The 16588-nt window shown below is 49.0% G+C and overlaps 1 protein-coding gene across 2 annotated transcripts in view; it reads right to left on the reverse strand.

Annotated features, from left to right (window-relative positions):
* LOC126914261 (protein dachsous) overlaps nt 1-16588 on the reverse strand; it is a 213400-nt gene that overhangs the window by 23218 nt on the left and 173594 nt on the right. For both annotated transcript variants that reach the window (XM_050717913.1, XM_050717914.1), the window contains exons 3-5: nt 15414-15893; nt 1815-1978; nt 1300-1704 (exon numbers count right to left, since the gene is read on the reverse strand). In XM_050717913.1, coding sequence (XP_050573870.1) covers nt 1300-1704; nt 1815-1978; nt 15414-15893 — 1049 coding nt within the window. The remainder of the gene's footprint in view (nt 1-1299; nt 1705-1814; nt 1979-15413; nt 15894-16588) is intronic.

Consider the following 16588-nt stretch of genomic DNA (forward strand, 5'->3'; position numbering starts at 1 on the left):
GCTTATCTTGCGGCAACGATCTCTCGACCATTCGTCATCGGTATCCTTGTATTCGGGATTGCGTCCACCAGTGGCTACCACCGCACCGCGAGGAATCGCGCTGTTCGTCTCTCGTTCCACCGCTAGATATCGCTACTCCAATGACGAACGTGTTCTCGTGTATGCAACAGCTAATGACTCTTTTCCGATTACTTCCTACTTCATCTTTATCCTTGTGTTTAGAGCAAGACCGTTGTGGTCGCGCGTCGTGCCACGAAACGCAACGAAATAAGATGCTATCTGTCAACCACTGTTTGAAAAATTAGACAAACGTTGCTTCTCGAAAACGACAGCGATAACTGCAACGATCACGACAAAGAACGAGTCTACCCGAAGTAAATAGTTGTATCCGTGAGCATGAAGTTCGACGCCTCCACGAGAGTCAGACACCGACAAGGAAAAATTTCACGAAATGGAGAAGAATTTCGTTCCAACTTCGTCGGTAATGATGTTTAAACCACGATAAATAATCCTTTCAAGCGGGATAATCAGCATGGGTTGTTCATAAAACGAGCAGCTGTGCGCTGCGTTTCTGTTAAGCCTATCAACGATTACCTATCAATCCCGTGTATTCCGTACTACTCCATAGAGGGCCGCGATACACCATACCACATGCGCACAGGTATATGTATTAGCGCGTATGTATATATCGCGTACAACGCGTTACTGCGCGTTCCTATATCAAACTATCGGTTATAGTCTATCAATCCTTCCACTGAACTGGTCTATCTAGTAACCTTACAGTTCGCATCACTAATCTTTCGCGCGCTCCGGCGTTCAGCTAATTCGTTTCTGTTCTCCGCTGACAAGGTGAACTCGATGAGTCAACGTCTTCTTCTTCTTCCACTGTATTCGCCGTATCTAATCGAAGAAGACCGAAAAATAGAAAAGGAGGAGGACAAAAGGTAGAGGAGGAGATGATCATCGATCCGAGTGGGTGTTAAGGTTCAGCATGATTGGTCTTCCCGGTTGTCCCGCCGGATGAAGTTACGCTTGGCGAAAACAAATTTGAAAAACAAAAAGAGTGCGAGGAACAAGAATGCGGAGGAACACTGGAGAAAGGTTGTTAATCCCTCTCGCTCCTCTACCGACCCAGAATTTCTCTCTCCCGCTCTTCTAGCCTTTCTTCGTTCTGTACACATTTCCATGTACACTTTGCGATGCGCTCCCTCGCTCCCTTCCGCGAAAGGGAATCCTACCGCACGTCTCCTCGACAAACAAATGCCCGCGTGACGGGCGTGTAATGAAGATTTTTCTCACTTGAGAATCGAGCTTGGCGCCTTCGGGAACCTCCACATGATACTCGTTCCTCTCGAACACTGGGGGGTTGTCATTCACGTCCTGTACCTCGACGCTCAGGCTGAGATTCGCGGAGAGACCCGCACCATCCAACGCTCTTATCAGAAGACCGTGCCTTTGCTGTGTCTCGTAGTCCAATCTCCTTGCTAAATAGAGTTCTCCCGAGCGGCCGTCTATTCCAAAGAGGTCGTTGCTATTCTGGCCAAGGACGTAGCGTATAGGGTGAGACGGAACGATGTCGGGATCGGTGGCGTGTGCTACGTAAAGCGCCGAGTGAAGGGGATGCGATTCCGGAACGGAAATGCGGACGCTGCTCGTCGGGAACGTCGGAGCGTTGTCGTTCACATCCTCCACGTTCAATTCCACCTGTGTGACGAGAAACAATGCGACGGCGTTGCGATCAGATTGCTACCTTGGCTCGTGTATGTATCGCGATTTCTCTCGTGATTGTTTCGATTTCTATCGACGCCGGTTACCTGACAGTAGCCTGCGGAAATTCCATTGCGCGCCTCTACGCTGAGAATGTACTTGTCCCGAGTTTCTCGGTCCAGTGGAAGGCGAATCCGAATCATGCCCGTGTTGGAATCCATCATTAGATCCGGTTCTTCCTTCACCAAATAAAATCTGGTTGGCCGTTCACCTGCGAACACAGTTATTATCGTTGTTAAATGGCTACAAAGTGGCTTTTTCTTATACTTTTCTTTTAAGTAACGATCGTTTTAAGACCGAGCGTCGGAAGCTTGAATCTTTGCGAGGAGAAAGGGATGCGATGCAAACCTTGTATTAATTTTTTTTCCTCGACCTTAGCGAACGAAGAATTCGTTGGTTCGTTGGTCTGTTTCTTTTAAAAAGGAACACGAAAAGAAAGGGCGGAAATGGTGGAGGGGGAAGACTGAAAGCGCAAAAATGACGAAAAGGTATTCGGATACTATATAAGCAAGCTGCTCGTTAATTACAACTTCAGCTTGTTCTCACGTGCGCATTTTGCTCTTTTCTTATTTCTCGGGGTGCAAATTGTACGAAAATCTTGGCAATCATCACTCGTACATTGTTTCCGATACGTACGCGATTCGTTGTTTCCAACGGTATGATCGATTGATTGAATCGAATGGCCGCAATTTCGCTAAACACCGTTCTATAAAATGCATCGCGCGTATACAGTACGCCTTATTCTTTAATGACCTTACCAATAACAGTGCGCAGTATGCATACTCGCTATCACCAGAACATTTTCTCCTTGGCCGATTTCTACGGATGTTAAACCAAGCGAATAGAAGTAAGAAATGACCAATGATCGATGATCATCTTTGATAAGACGAGGAAATATATATTCTTCAACGACTCGCTATTTATTCCAAAACCTCGAAAGAGGAGAGAAATTCAAAGAAAATTTATAACACGGACATATGAAATCAATTAATTAATAGGGAAATCAAGCGATCATTACCGCTGGCAGACGATGAACGATCGGACGGCAGAGCAGAGCATGTTTCCTGCATAACCAGTGCCGATCCCTGTCCGCCCACGGTCAATGTGCCAAGAACCGTAGGGATGTTCCGCCGCCCCGCGGTATCCCACGTGGTATTGTTCTTGCGTTAGACTTCTAGACCGTCTTCGGTTTTGCTCGCGCTATCGACGCTATTGAATACGGTCGAGCGAACCGTTATCGCTTTGTCTCGCCAGTTACCTGGCGAATATCTTCGTGACATTTAGCCGAGCTCGATCGATCGATCCCCCCGATCCGATGTACTCGACGGACAGACGGTTTCCCTACCTTGACATCGAGATGCGTCTCGTATTCGTATAGCTTAGATACGACTCGAGAGTACACATAAGTTTTTTTTTCGCGAGATGCTCGTCGATAATTGCCCCGATCGATCGATCGCACTTCAATCCAAAACGGGAGTGGTACGGATAAGCAGGAGTCTAGTACGTCTCTTCTAGATAGGTTTCGACAAACGCCTTGGATCTACCGCGTCGCGATCGTGTCTCCCATGGAACCGATCGAGTTTTTCCTCGGCAACTGTAGGAAAAACCTGGTAGACGGAGATGCGGAGTAAGCACCGCCTCCATGGGTTTACGTGGAAGGTAGCCGCGAAGGCTACCATTTGCACGATATCCGGTAACATCGTCTTCGTCGTCGTCGTCGCCGCCATCGTATCGTATCGAGACTCGACGAGTCGAGCGACATAGGTTATACGGACTCTGCCTTAAAGATGGTACTCGGACGCGTACGTGGATGGCATAATTTATGGTTCGCTATTTATACCCATTCCATTTCGTTCCCTTCCTAATAGTTCTACGTCTGCTCGATAAATACGCGAAATCCACGGGAATGGAGAACGTCGCGCTATTATCCCACGCGACCCACTCGACTAAAAAGTAAGTAAGTTGTTTCGCGTACAGTTTCGTCGTTTCAATCTGAATTCTAATAAGCGTGTTTGAGAGGTCGAGAGCTGAGACAAATGAAATTAATACACGGTTACCGGTATACGTATGCGCGTGACTATGTAATATTTCTCAGAGATACGCACACACGTTACGCTCGTAAGCAGTAAGCGGTCGTTCAATCGGCTGGCGTGCAACGAACCACACCGCAACCGCGGATCGATATCGATCTGGAGAAAAAGTATACACATGTGCGCGCGAGCGCACGCCGAACACTCGGCCGAAACTTATGCTTACCGGCACCCGATAGCCGTGTTATTAAAATTGCTGCAAACTCGTCCTCGCGCATGTAAATGTAGCTGGCGTACGTGCATGCTCGCTTCGAAGAATACCGACGCGAATTTGCGCGCGTAAATGTAAGCAGGTTTGTACGAAATTGTGTATCGTAAAGTGTAATTGTAAAATAGCGTATGGATGAGATCAGCGCGCGTACAAATACACGACGGAGGTCGCGTATTCGGCACCGACGCTGGTAGCGGAGAGACGTACACGCACATTTATACATCGTACCTACACTCTACACCCATCGGCATTCGGTACCTGTGTTATTAAACGTCCGCGTGATCTTTTTCCATCGAGTCTCGCTGCGAGAGGAGGATCCACCGATCACGTACTACTCTCCGTATATAATTACGATTTACTTCGCATCCCAATACGGCAGAATCATCCGCGTGTCCGAAGGGATCTCCGACACGATTTCGGACCACGTCCGAACCACTCGCATAATCGCCAGTGCGTTTTAAACGGCAATATAAACAAACGCGATCGTTTCATTCGCACCCATCTATTTATCGATAATCGTTAACTTATAATTGCGAGACCAACCCCGAAGGGACAGAGCGAAAATGAACCGATAAGAAGCGTTATCGCGATTTTACGCGACTCTCGAGTTATAACCATCCTGTGCGGGATCTACGTGAAAACCAAACCTGCTCCCTTCCCTTCGATTATGAAATGAATAAATTGCAATCGGAGCGTGTCTGGTGGACGCAGACGGTGGACGGGTTTTTCACCCGCGGTGCCGAGTCGAGAGGGCTTCGTCACCCCGGTTACACAGGCGTCCCTCCGGGGTGCCCACGTGGGTGTAACGAAGACAAATCGCTCGCGTATTTGATTAATTCGCGGAGATCGCTGGTCCAGCGCGGTGCATTCGAGCTCTCGTGGCCCACGTCTGCTCCTCCTTCTTCTTTTCCCTCTCCTCTCGCTCCATCGCTTTCGTCTCTACCCTCTTCTCTCGTTTTCCGTGCCTCCTTTACCTGTCTTTCCTCTGTTCGCTCCTCTTCCAGCGTTCATCTCCGAGCTTCATGGATAGAATCGAGAGCGAGTTTTTGCAGCGATACTCGAGCCAGTCAAGAAACCCGTAACGTACTCATTACTGATTCTCGCCCTTTCGCGTCCTCTCGCCAGTTGTTGGTGCGTCGCGTCGCGTCGCTTCGCATCGCGACGAGTTCAGCCATGCCCACCGCGAAAGTACGTTTAACTCGACTTTTGCTTCCGGATAGTAAGGAAGGGTGGGTCGTTGGCGTTACGATACAAAACAACTTTTGATCGCAACGACCTCGACGGAAAGTCCTACGAGGTATTGCGTTCGGTAATGTATGACTTTAAGGACGCGTATCTGATCGGTTTTCGTAATTTTTAATCGTTGGAACATAGATTCGACATTAAGTTGCCTGTAATCTCTCAATCTTCGCAATCATAAAGATCCATTAGCGATGCAAATTTAATCACCGACTTAATCACTACGACTGGACATTTCGTTATTATTACTACATCGACAATTCCGTCGACAACGGCCATTTGTTTGCCGAAATTCCACCTTTAATAGATTTTCGAAGCTGTTAACGTCGGAATAGAGAACGCGAGGGCCTCGATAGGAATAATGCGAACGATCCGGTGGTTCCAGTCAATGGTTAAGCGATCGTTGCACGCCGGTCAATGGTGTACGTGTGCGTACGCGTGCGTACACGTGCGCGGTACGCCCGGAGTATATCTCCGTAACACCTTGTAGTCGTACAACACCTCGTACCAGAACGTGCCCTCTAGCGTACCGACAATGCAAACCGGTAGAAACTCGTCGAGAGCTTTTCGATTCAGAATAATCCTGCACGTTCACCGTGCTTTCCTCTCTTATTTACAATCTATCCGTGTCTTCTACGCCCCGAGTTCCGTTTACCCGGCATCCTCTCTTCTATCCGGTGCGCTTAGTTTCTCTTGCTTTCTCAGCCTGCGTTCTTACGTGGTTTATTCTTTCTCTAACTTCGGTACGCGCGCGGTACGGTAAGCGCGGCGTGTACCTCGCGACCAACGTCGTGCCACAACCCTTTTTATCCTATCTTCCGATTCTCCGTATCTCCGTCGATTCCACCGTTCACGCCTCGTCCTCTCTCAGTCGCACAAATGGAATTCGTTTCTAGTTCCTTGACTCCCGTTCCCGTGCTCCTTTTCTTGTCCCTTTCGCTCTCTGTCCGGCCTTCTTGCGCGACGATAGCTCGATCCCGCTTCCGCTCGGCTCTTTCTCACGTACAACACGAGCTGCTCGCTCTCCACTCTACTTCGCTTCTCTCGACTTGCCCGACTCTCGGCTGTAGAACGCGACGAGGACAAAAGTTGGCCCGTGACCGCGGGCGACGATCGTAAGATCGCGGGATCACGACCATTTGTTTTTCGTCGGCCGGTACTCACCGTGGGTGACGCGCGGTCGCCACCCTTGTATAAACGAGCCGCCGTACGCCACTGGAATCGCAATAAAAACCGTCTAATTGATATCGAGCGTGGCACGGTTCGAGTAGCGTCGCATAGTTGCGCCGCATAATTGCGCCGCATTCTCATCTAGAAGAAAAGCCAGCAGGCAAACGTTAGCTCGCATTAATAAACAGCGACGTTACGGCATGCGGTCAAGAAACCTCCTACCTCTTCTCTCCATTGGATCGTCCGACCATCGCGTGTAGATCGGCAATGTGTGGCGATGCAAAAAACGATCGAACCTACTGGCGATTCTGCGTGGTCCTCACCGGTTATCTAGCTAGAGCTAGATTTTCACTCCCTTTAGCCAACTAATTTTCTCGCGGCTGTCATGCCCGTTCACGCTTGCGTTCGACGCGAAACCTAGTAACGCGTCTTTTTGCCTTTAATTCGAAACGGTGAACACTTGAAATCCCGCGATGACCGCGGGATACCTATAGTCGCGAAACTTTTTAGAACGCATCGACGAGTAACGCGAGTCTATTTATAGGCGTGGATCGCGGTTTTCTTGCGACAGTAGAAAAACCTTCGGAGCGCGTAGCAAAACGCGGGACAAGAAGCTTTCGTTTGGTTAATTAGAAACAGTGATTACCGACGGAATGCGGTGTAGACTTCGTTCACTGTTTATAATCGGATCGCGAACGATTATACCATTTTCGTAGGGATGTTATATCTAACAGAGCACTAGTATAAGCACGGAAGATATTCTTCGCTAAGCATCGCGTTTAATTGCCGGTCGATTGGTCGGAAAAGAAGAAAAAGAAGAAACGTAGACTAGAGAAAAAAAACCGGTGTACCGAGTTTCACAAGCAGGAACATTCCGGGTTAAGAAAACTCGCGATAAATTACAGACTGACGATTCGATCACGCCGTATAAGGACGCGCAAGTTCCCTTGCCTACGCTGCTGCTACAACGCTGTATACCTCACAGAGAGTTTCTCTTATTTTGCTAATTAGCTCGTAACGGGCCATCCCACTCGAGGTCGGTCGGTGGCTCACTGGCTGGCCGGATCGCTTGCTCGGTCGTCTTCAGGGGCGGCACCATCGCCGCGGTAGCCCTCAACCACGTAAACGAGAACCGCACCTTTACGACCGCTGAGGAAACCTTGTAATCGTCTCCGGTGAATACTTTGTCACCTCGTTCCTTCTTTTCTCTGGAACCCGCGCGGCCAGCCGTTCACCGATCGACCAACAGATCGGCCGGCCGATCGGCCACCGAATTACCAGCTATTTCGCTCCAAATAGGATCCCCCGGCCCCGAGGTATCTCGGTTTCGCGCTTGCGATTTTCGAGGCATCCCGCGGTCCATTTCGGAATGTTTCGAGTCTGGTCGGCAGCCAATAAAAGCCCGACCGTTTGCATAAATTGGTGGATTTTTAATTGGATGAGGTAGCCTCGGTAATAGCGACGATCGAGATAGGCGGGATCGCGCTTGACACCCAAGCGAAAACGATCGAATTCGTTAATTAGGGAATGGCGCGCGATCAAATTTGAGAAATACGTTTAACCGAGCGGCGCCGATAGCTCGAAATAGAGCGAAAACGTTTGTGCCACCGTTTTAATTGCCTCTCTTTCGCCGGTAATCCTTTTTCCGTTGAGCAACGAACCGGAACACGCTCGTGCTCAAGCGTCGGCTCATCGTCGCCGATTCCAACGCGAGAATCATAAAACTGTCCGCGGAAACTGTCCGCTCCTCTCTCTCTCTCTCTCTCTCTCTTTCTCTATTCCCTAAGCGATGATACGTGTCTCAAATTCCGAATGGTGTAGGCCTCGTAAAACAGATTTACGAAAATCGCTGGACGAACAAACCTCGTTCGACGATAGGGACGTGCCTCCACGAACCACCGACACTCTACTCCATCTAACGAAAAACGACCTCGTAATTAAATAATGATGATTAGCCATGAGTCGTGGTAGCGTCGAGCGACGCGACGAATGCGATGAAGAAACGATACCGTGGTAAAGGTATGCTGTCGTTGACGGGGGTCCCGCGTCTTTTTCTCTCCTTCTCTCGCCTATCTTCCCAACGTGCCATCTTCCTTCGCTCTAAGCTTCTCGGACCTTCTCTTTAACGCATCGACACCGTCCCTTCTGCGTCACCATCTTCCTTCCATCTTCTTACAGCTACATCGACGTGTCTTGCCACGTACACATATAAGTATATACATATATATGTGATAACGTCTCGCGTTCCGCTTTTGATGCGCGGACTACGTTCGACGTTTATTCGCGGTCGATCGCGCTACCTTCGAATTTCTAAATTATTCAACAGATCCATTTACTTTCCTCAGAGGTGGGAAACGATTTTAGACTAAAGTAAACTGTCGACACGCAAATTTCGATACGACTATGTATACACGGATTCGCGCAAGTGCGCCTGTCTGGGATCTCAGTTGCACGCGGCAAGTACTTACGAGAGAGGATGGAGCGTGTTCGCGGCGCACAATAGCGCAAGAAATGCAAGCATCGAGAGACCGGTAAACAAACGAATAGAGCTCCATACACGCGTAAAACGTCTCGGTCTGCAGATGCAGCTAAATGGTTTGGCATGGCCGACGAATGTATACGAGGGGAAGAAGAAGAGAAGGTTTAGAAGCGGAGGGCGGCAAGAACGACAAGACAATGGACGGCGACAATAAGGTTGCGCAGCTTGCAACCAAACGAAAATAAAATGACGCTGGACATTAGCTACTGTTGCCTAGTAGCGTGCTATGTGCAGCACCAACTTTATACTGCCAACTATCTTTAGGTATAGATACGTTCGTTATATTCGTATGATCATTACGATTAGAAATTTTCGACAAATTGCTGGAACAGCTCGCTTCGTGTCCTAAGTCTACCGGATCGAAATCGTTTACCTTTTCATCCTTCGGACCACCCCTTTCAACGATCTCATCTTGGATTATCCTGCGATAATTTCCCTCCCTGGAAACATCGAGGAGGCGAAGAGGCAAGGCAGAGGAAAAGGGGATCGAATCGGCGAAAGGTCGGAGAAAGAGCGAGAAAAAGATCTATGGATGTGCACGTGCATGTACCGAGATCGCATAGAGAGCCCACCGCTCTCTAGACCGTGAGATGGTAAACGGCGATAACGAGGCGCGAGATAAGAGTCGGGGAGGCGTATTATAGGCCCAGCGTGGCCGGAGAAGGGGAGCCGTTCTATCGCAGACCCCGTGCGTTGATCGCACCTCGTAGCGCACCTCTATCTGGGCATCTATATGTTCGCACACACATTCGTTCAAACGACCGCGCACAGGGCCAAGCGCGAGGAAGCATTTACACATCCGACTTGTCCGCGCTTGCCGCTGCAAACCACAACCTCGGGATTTCTGCAACGCCCATCGACTTTTCACGAGAGGCTCGAGCTCGTCCCGATTCAAAACGATTCCCGTCATTCCATAACCACGCGTATGCACGATTCTTCCACCGGAGAGGACGTGCTTTTCCTGTCCCTTGATGGGCTGGACGAAAGAAGCATCGGAAAAGCTTTCAAAACGAGCTTGAACGTTGTGCTGTCTCGTGAGTTCAGAACTTCTCGAACAAGGTGCAAAACGAAGGGCAGAAGAAATTTGTCTATCAATTTCGAAGACAACGCTAGTTTTTCGAGGATTGAGCCAAAGCTCATCACCGCTCATGTGCCTTATTTAACCGTTTGAGTCGCAAGCAGCGCGATCACGCTGTTTAGATCTTGTGTCGTTTTGTGTGTTTTTGGACTCTATGGACGACTGACGGTATTTTCTATTTCATTGTTATCTTCTCAATAATTTTTATTGAACAAAACTTTGAAATATTTATAGACTAATAGTACACATATATTCTAATATAGATGTATTTCATAAAAATAACAAATATGACGAGCGCTGATTGCGTTGTTTGTTTCTCTTCATAATCGATCAAGACAAGCGCTATCGCGCTGTTCGGGATTTTTCGAGCCTGTCTTTTCAAAGACCCCTGGGACTCAAACCGTTGAAATCGTTTCCCCGTACAAACACTCGATTGAATTTTCCTGTAATTCGTTGAAACGAATAGACGCATCGAAAAACGGACGTAAATACGCTCGATCGGATCGTGAGCCAGGATACAAACGTTCGATCATTCGCAACTGAGGCACCAGGTTGTTGTTGCTCGCCCGTTCAATATCGATTTACATCTGGCAATAAACAGCCGCTGTCGAAAATGATGTAAACGGATGCCGAACTAACCGAGATTAACATATGCGATCCAAACTGCCGCCCAGCCGCCTTTCCTCTGCATCCGTACATTCTTTTCTCGTCCCTTTTGTCCTCTTTGCCCAACCACCATCTTCGCCGGCGAGGTCCTAATACGCGTCTCTTAATTCGACGCTGACCGGACGAATACCTGCGCTTGGATCATCGAGATTCGAACGAACGATCCCCGGGAATAGCTATCGTAGTCGTCCAAACATCGCTTCTTAATTAAGAGAAGTGGACGTGTTTCCATGTAAATTTGTTTTCGACGCATAAAATGTGTTTTCGAAACTGCGAAATATCGTGAAAGCGAAAATTCCGTCCGGAGCTTGGATGATTCTGTTATCCAGCTTTTCTTTCTGAATAACAGAACTAGGAAACCGAAAGCGGAAAGGAAATGAAATTCCAGGAACGAAATTACGCAAATCAGACTACGAACATTCGTCCTACCGTGGCGGAGACTCCGCTATCTTTCCATGCGGATCTCATAGTTCGGTTTAGGTTGGGACGGTAGCTCTCTTCTTGGGATGCAAAGTCGCAACGTACCGCTGCACCCTGGAGAAAAGACGATGCCTGCGCGAAATTTGCAAGTCCGGCGAAAGCACGATGCGCGGTATGGAGGAAGGGAAGATCCAAAGATCCGAGAGAAAAAGGAACGAAAGGTCCGACGAAAGAAGACGCGGAGAAAAGAGAGACAACGTATCGGCCGTTTCGCCATGCGGAATACTTCATCTCCGAGGAACGAGGAATCCTACTTTTTGCGACCTCCTCGTTTCAAACGTCGACAGATCCTTTATCTACGGCGGGTCTCGTGCCTTCACCGATACTTTTTCCTTTGGTTTCGGTCAGGCGTTCGCTACAAATTTCCTCCTCTCAGTTCGACTATCGGCGAAATTTCTCGAAAAGCGGACGATCTTTTATGAAACTTTGGTCGTAACAGCCGGATCAGTCCTCGAATTATATCTCTGTGTATCTTTATGGACACCTTTAAACGACGTCAGTGCCTGTTGATTTTTATATAGTGTCGTCGTTAAATTCGTTAAAGACTGACGATGTGCCGGTTGGATAAGATTAGAACCGAGCCCGTGTCGTCATTTTCGAAAACTTGAAACCGCTTTTCCGAGATCAAGAGACTTGGACAAAAACGACTGCACCGAATTTTATTCGATCTACTCCTCTTCGATTATCTTGGAACTCGAAATAACGTTACCACGGTTCAGAACTAGGTATTCGAATCTCGATGATATCGTAACAATTGACGTCGTCGATCAGGCTGAATCTGCGAGACGATCTACTTCAAAAGAAACGTAAAAACGCGTCGGTGAATTGGCACTATGAATAAACAGCTCATACCGATAGCAGAGAATCGATGCGATTCAGCGATAGAAAAGGAACGAAAGCAAGAGACAGAACACGTTTCTAGGTTCCTTTCGACGTTTCACGTTTTGCGAATCCCGGTTTCGCTCAGTACCATCGAAAAGGAGCGCAAAGGAGGGAAAGATATGGTGCTAGGAGTACTTAAAGTAATCAGAGCGATGATATTTAAAGCGTATGCAAAGAGTGCAGTTCTGTAACAGCAACTTTGTGGGAAGGAACAAAAGAGGGGGGAAGGGGGAACCTGGACAATGGCGGCTTGCATTCGGTTCCTCGATATCCGATTCGCGACGATTTATGCGACCTCGACAACAACGACAACGATGACAACGACGACAGCGACGACAACGACGGCAACGACAACAACGACGATAACGACAATGACGACAACGACGATAACGACGATAGCGACGACGAGCAGGACGGTCCACTTTCTCCTGCCGTTTCTCTGTCCTCTCCTCCTTCCCTTCTGCACTTTTTTGGTCTTTTTCGTGTCCTGCTCCATCGTCTCGCACGAACCGATTCTCTCCGTTCCGCCTCCAACGCCCGACCGCCAGTCGATATGCATTCTCCTGACAAAATTTCCAAGGTACGAAAACCACGAATGACTCGATCAAAAAATACAAGAGATTACGCCGCGATGAAATCCTCGAGTAATTCGATTTCGTTACCAGTACTTTCGATCAACGGATTAAATGAACCTTCGCCGCGTCCAAAGTACCTTACCAGATGGATTACGCAACTTCGTCTCAGAGCAATTCGCAATATCAACGATCGACCCGTATTTCAAAAGGAATTACGGTCCCTAAGAATCAACCGTCTCCCGAAACCCGCTGAATTTTAAGGCAGTTTTAGCGTAATCCAACCTTGGTCGCCAAGATCACCGAACTACACTCCTGTACAAAAGCGATCGAAAAGTCGAGAAAAGTTGGGAGCGGCCGCTCGTTCCGCGGATAAGATAAGACCGGCCCGTCTCTAGTCGACGCGATCACGGGCCGATGATTCTTTGCCAGGTACCATAAACTCGGCCGTAAAATGAAGCGCGTTCCTCACTTTGTCGCCTGGTTTTATGGAAGGATCGTACACGGTTGTCGGTCCGTTCGTGGCCGAACCCTGCCCAATAAGGAGTTCGTCTACGTTGCTTTTAACGGCCTCTGCTTCATCGACGATCATATGCCCCTATAATGACCGCACTATTTTTCGTATTTCCAGAAAGAAACCACCGTCCTTATCAGAACAGGTGCTCGTAAAGTGGCAATAACGTCTTCCGAGGCTGCCTTTCGCCAGCGATCTGATAACGCGATTCGATGTTCCATAATAAATACGAAATTAATGAATTCGACGTTAAAATATTCAAACAGTCGCCGTGCTATAATTGTGCAAATGCATCGATAGAAAGCGAGTATGGCGAAAAGAAAGAAACTCTCGAGTATCCTTCGGAAAAACGTGCTCTGTGTCGAAACAGGTGCCGCAAAAGGACAACGAGAATCAGCCGCGAGAACATTGAAGGAAACGCGGTCGAGCTCTCTCTTACAAAATGAATCGCACCTGTGTCGACGATCGCCGCTGCGTCGGCTCGTCCGACTTTAATCTGATAATCTGATTGGCTGCCGTGTGTCAAATATTGTGGGCCCGAGTGCCAGACCTCGATCTTCCGTGCGAACAGGTTCTCGCTCGGACGCGTGGCCGATTGGAAGCTGCACTCCGAAATCACCGGATCGATTGGATCGATACAGGAACAACCGAGTCACACCTCTCGTCGAATCCGAAACCTTTTTTGTATCGCGCTTCGCGACACTTGGCTCACGCGCGATCGCATTTTCCACGTCTCTTCGCGAATGACTGTCGTTGATTCGTTGAAAAAGACGAAAAGACAGACGAGACTAGTGTCACGCGGCGTTGTCCAATACACCCACGTTGATGGTGTGCGTAATTACGATTTATCAACGATCGCGATCGCACCAAAGTAAACGCAAGGAATTCGAGAAACGAGCAGTTCACCGACGCGACCCGCCATAGAGATCGCTCGAACAGCGAAGAAACAGCGATTTGCGACGAATCGGGTTCGTGCGTTCGCCGAGGACGGAATACCTTTCAACCTGCGATAGCGTATCCCATGTTCGGCCGGCCTCTTCGTTTCTCTGTTTCGATCGCGCGGCGAAGAATATGAACGTCGAGAAAGAGACAGTAGAACGCAAGATCGATCGAGAAACTTGGCGAAAGAAGAGATCGAAGCGGCAGAGAATGGGAGCGAAAGAGAGCAGCCAACGAAAGAAAGACAGTGAGCTACGACGTCGCGTCGGTCGACGGAGGAGGAACACATTCGAGGTTCGCGCATTGATATGCAACAGGCTGCATATGCGGGCCATGGCGGCCGAACAATACGACCACCGGTAAGGCACCATCGTGTAAACTATTCACCATTCTCGAACCTATAACGTAGCGAACCGTGCCGGTCGATACGCCACGAGACACTTTACACGGTGCATCGGTTATATGGCGCGGTGAGCGCAGGTCGTGACGCGCCGTATCTTGCATCGGATGTACCACCAGTGTGGAAACACGGATACGTACCTCTCCCGCCTTTACCTTTCCTCTCCTCCCTCACGCTCTTAACCCTTCGAGAATCGCGTCTGCACCAACCAACCCAAGCATCCGTCCGCGACCTTACCCTTATTCGCATCCTCTTCTCTTCTTCTGTCCTTCGCCCTTCCGCCTTTTCCTCGCTTTTTTCGTTTTTTCTTTTATCCACCCGTGTTCGCTGGTCGCGAAGAAACGCGAAATTATACGATACTTTTATTGAAGTTTGAACGAAACAGTTATCACGTTCCTGCAAGATATCACTCATAATACTCTCCCGTATGATTTACATGTCGTCGGTTCCTCCGGTGGACACGAGAAAGAAGGACGCAAAGTAGTTGGCTCCGACCCTACCTGTTCTTATGCGACTCCGCTGCCTATGGCTCTACATGCTTGCACGTACACCAACACGTGGGCGTTCGCTACGTCGCGTCACCGCCGTTTTCTCGTGACGCGACTATGCTAACGCAGTAACGCCGCGCGTGGAATACGTTTTCGATGCACTCGCCGCCAGCTACCGAGCAACGATCGTATATGTACCTTGCTTTCCTCAAAGCCCGACCATTAAACTCGGTATGCAACGCCTTTGCGCGAACCTTCTTCGCCGGAAATCGATAATACAGCGACAACACGGGGGAAATATAAACGCTGCCGAATGATGAGCGAATGTGGGTACTCGCGGCTAAGTGGTCGCTAATGATTATGAGATATCCAATTTACCTGACGACACAGGGGACGAAGCTCCGTTTTTCACGCCACCAACGATGCTGTTCTGAGGAACGGTCTCCTTAACGGTGATGGTGTAGCGTGGCTTCTCGCAGCTGGCGATTCTATGCCCAGGAGAGGATGTGGTGATCCGGACTTCGGCGTCGAACGTGCTCTTCAGGCCAGCCGCATCCGTCGCCGTCACGTTCAACTGATGCAGCGGTGACCTCGAGAGTAAACTCGGTCTCGCGACTTGAAGTTCGCCGGTATTTCGATCGATGTGGAAAACACCAGCTTCGTTCCCGTTGGTGATCCGATATGCTACTTGACCGAAAAGACCCACGTCCAAGTCCGTAGCTACCAGCCTCAAAATCGGTCCCTGAATCGGACCGTCGCTCTTCAGGGTGACGTTGTACTTTCTGGGTTCGAAGATCGGACGGTTGTCGTTAACGTCCGTTACTTGCACCCTCACGATAGCTACGGTACTGAGGCCCCCTGCAACAGCGTAAACAATTAAAATTAGACAGAACCTATCGTCTAGATGGTATAAATGGAAAGGGACAAGCATCAAAGGTTAACAGTTGGGAAGCACTGTACGTAGAACTTGTCAAGCGCAAAGACCAGAAGTACAAACCCGAGCGATTATGCTTATTTCAGTCTCTGGTAAAATCCTCTTATCGAGCCAAATAATGTCGAGGTATTAGCCGGCGTAGAGAACGAATCTACGGGGACGCTTGGAGCCGGTCGACATAAATCACAACAGCGTGCCCCGTACCATTGCCTTTTTTCGGAGCCAATCAGCCTCCTACCTCCTTTCTTCCTACCTACTTCTTCTACTTACTTCGCCTCTCTTTCTTCGCTGTTTCCTTCTTTTTCTCTCGCGTACTTCGAAGTTCATTCCTTCCGTTTTTCTCTTTCGCTTCCTTCTCCAACGATCTTCGTCGCTCTCTTTCTTTTTCTCTCGCGCGCGTTATTCGGAGAAGCGTGCGTGCGCGTGTCGAGGGCCAGAGTTCTTACCCTCGGTGCAGGGCAACGCGTTCGCCGCAATATTTCAAGCGAAAGGAATTTCTCGGGGTGCTCAAATGGTCCTAGCGATGTGCCAACCGCTTCGCCGTTCCTCTACTCTGATTGCTCTGTTTTTTGAGCAATTATACGAGCGAACCGATCGATCAATAATGCCGGGTGTACGC

The sequence above is a fragment of the Bombus affinis genome, chromosome 3 (assembly GCF_024516045.1).
Source record: "Bombus affinis isolate iyBomAffi1 chromosome 3, iyBomAffi1.2, whole genome shotgun sequence".
In the NCBI taxonomy this organism is placed as follows: domain Eukaryota; kingdom Metazoa; phylum Arthropoda; class Insecta; order Hymenoptera; family Apidae; genus Bombus; species Bombus affinis.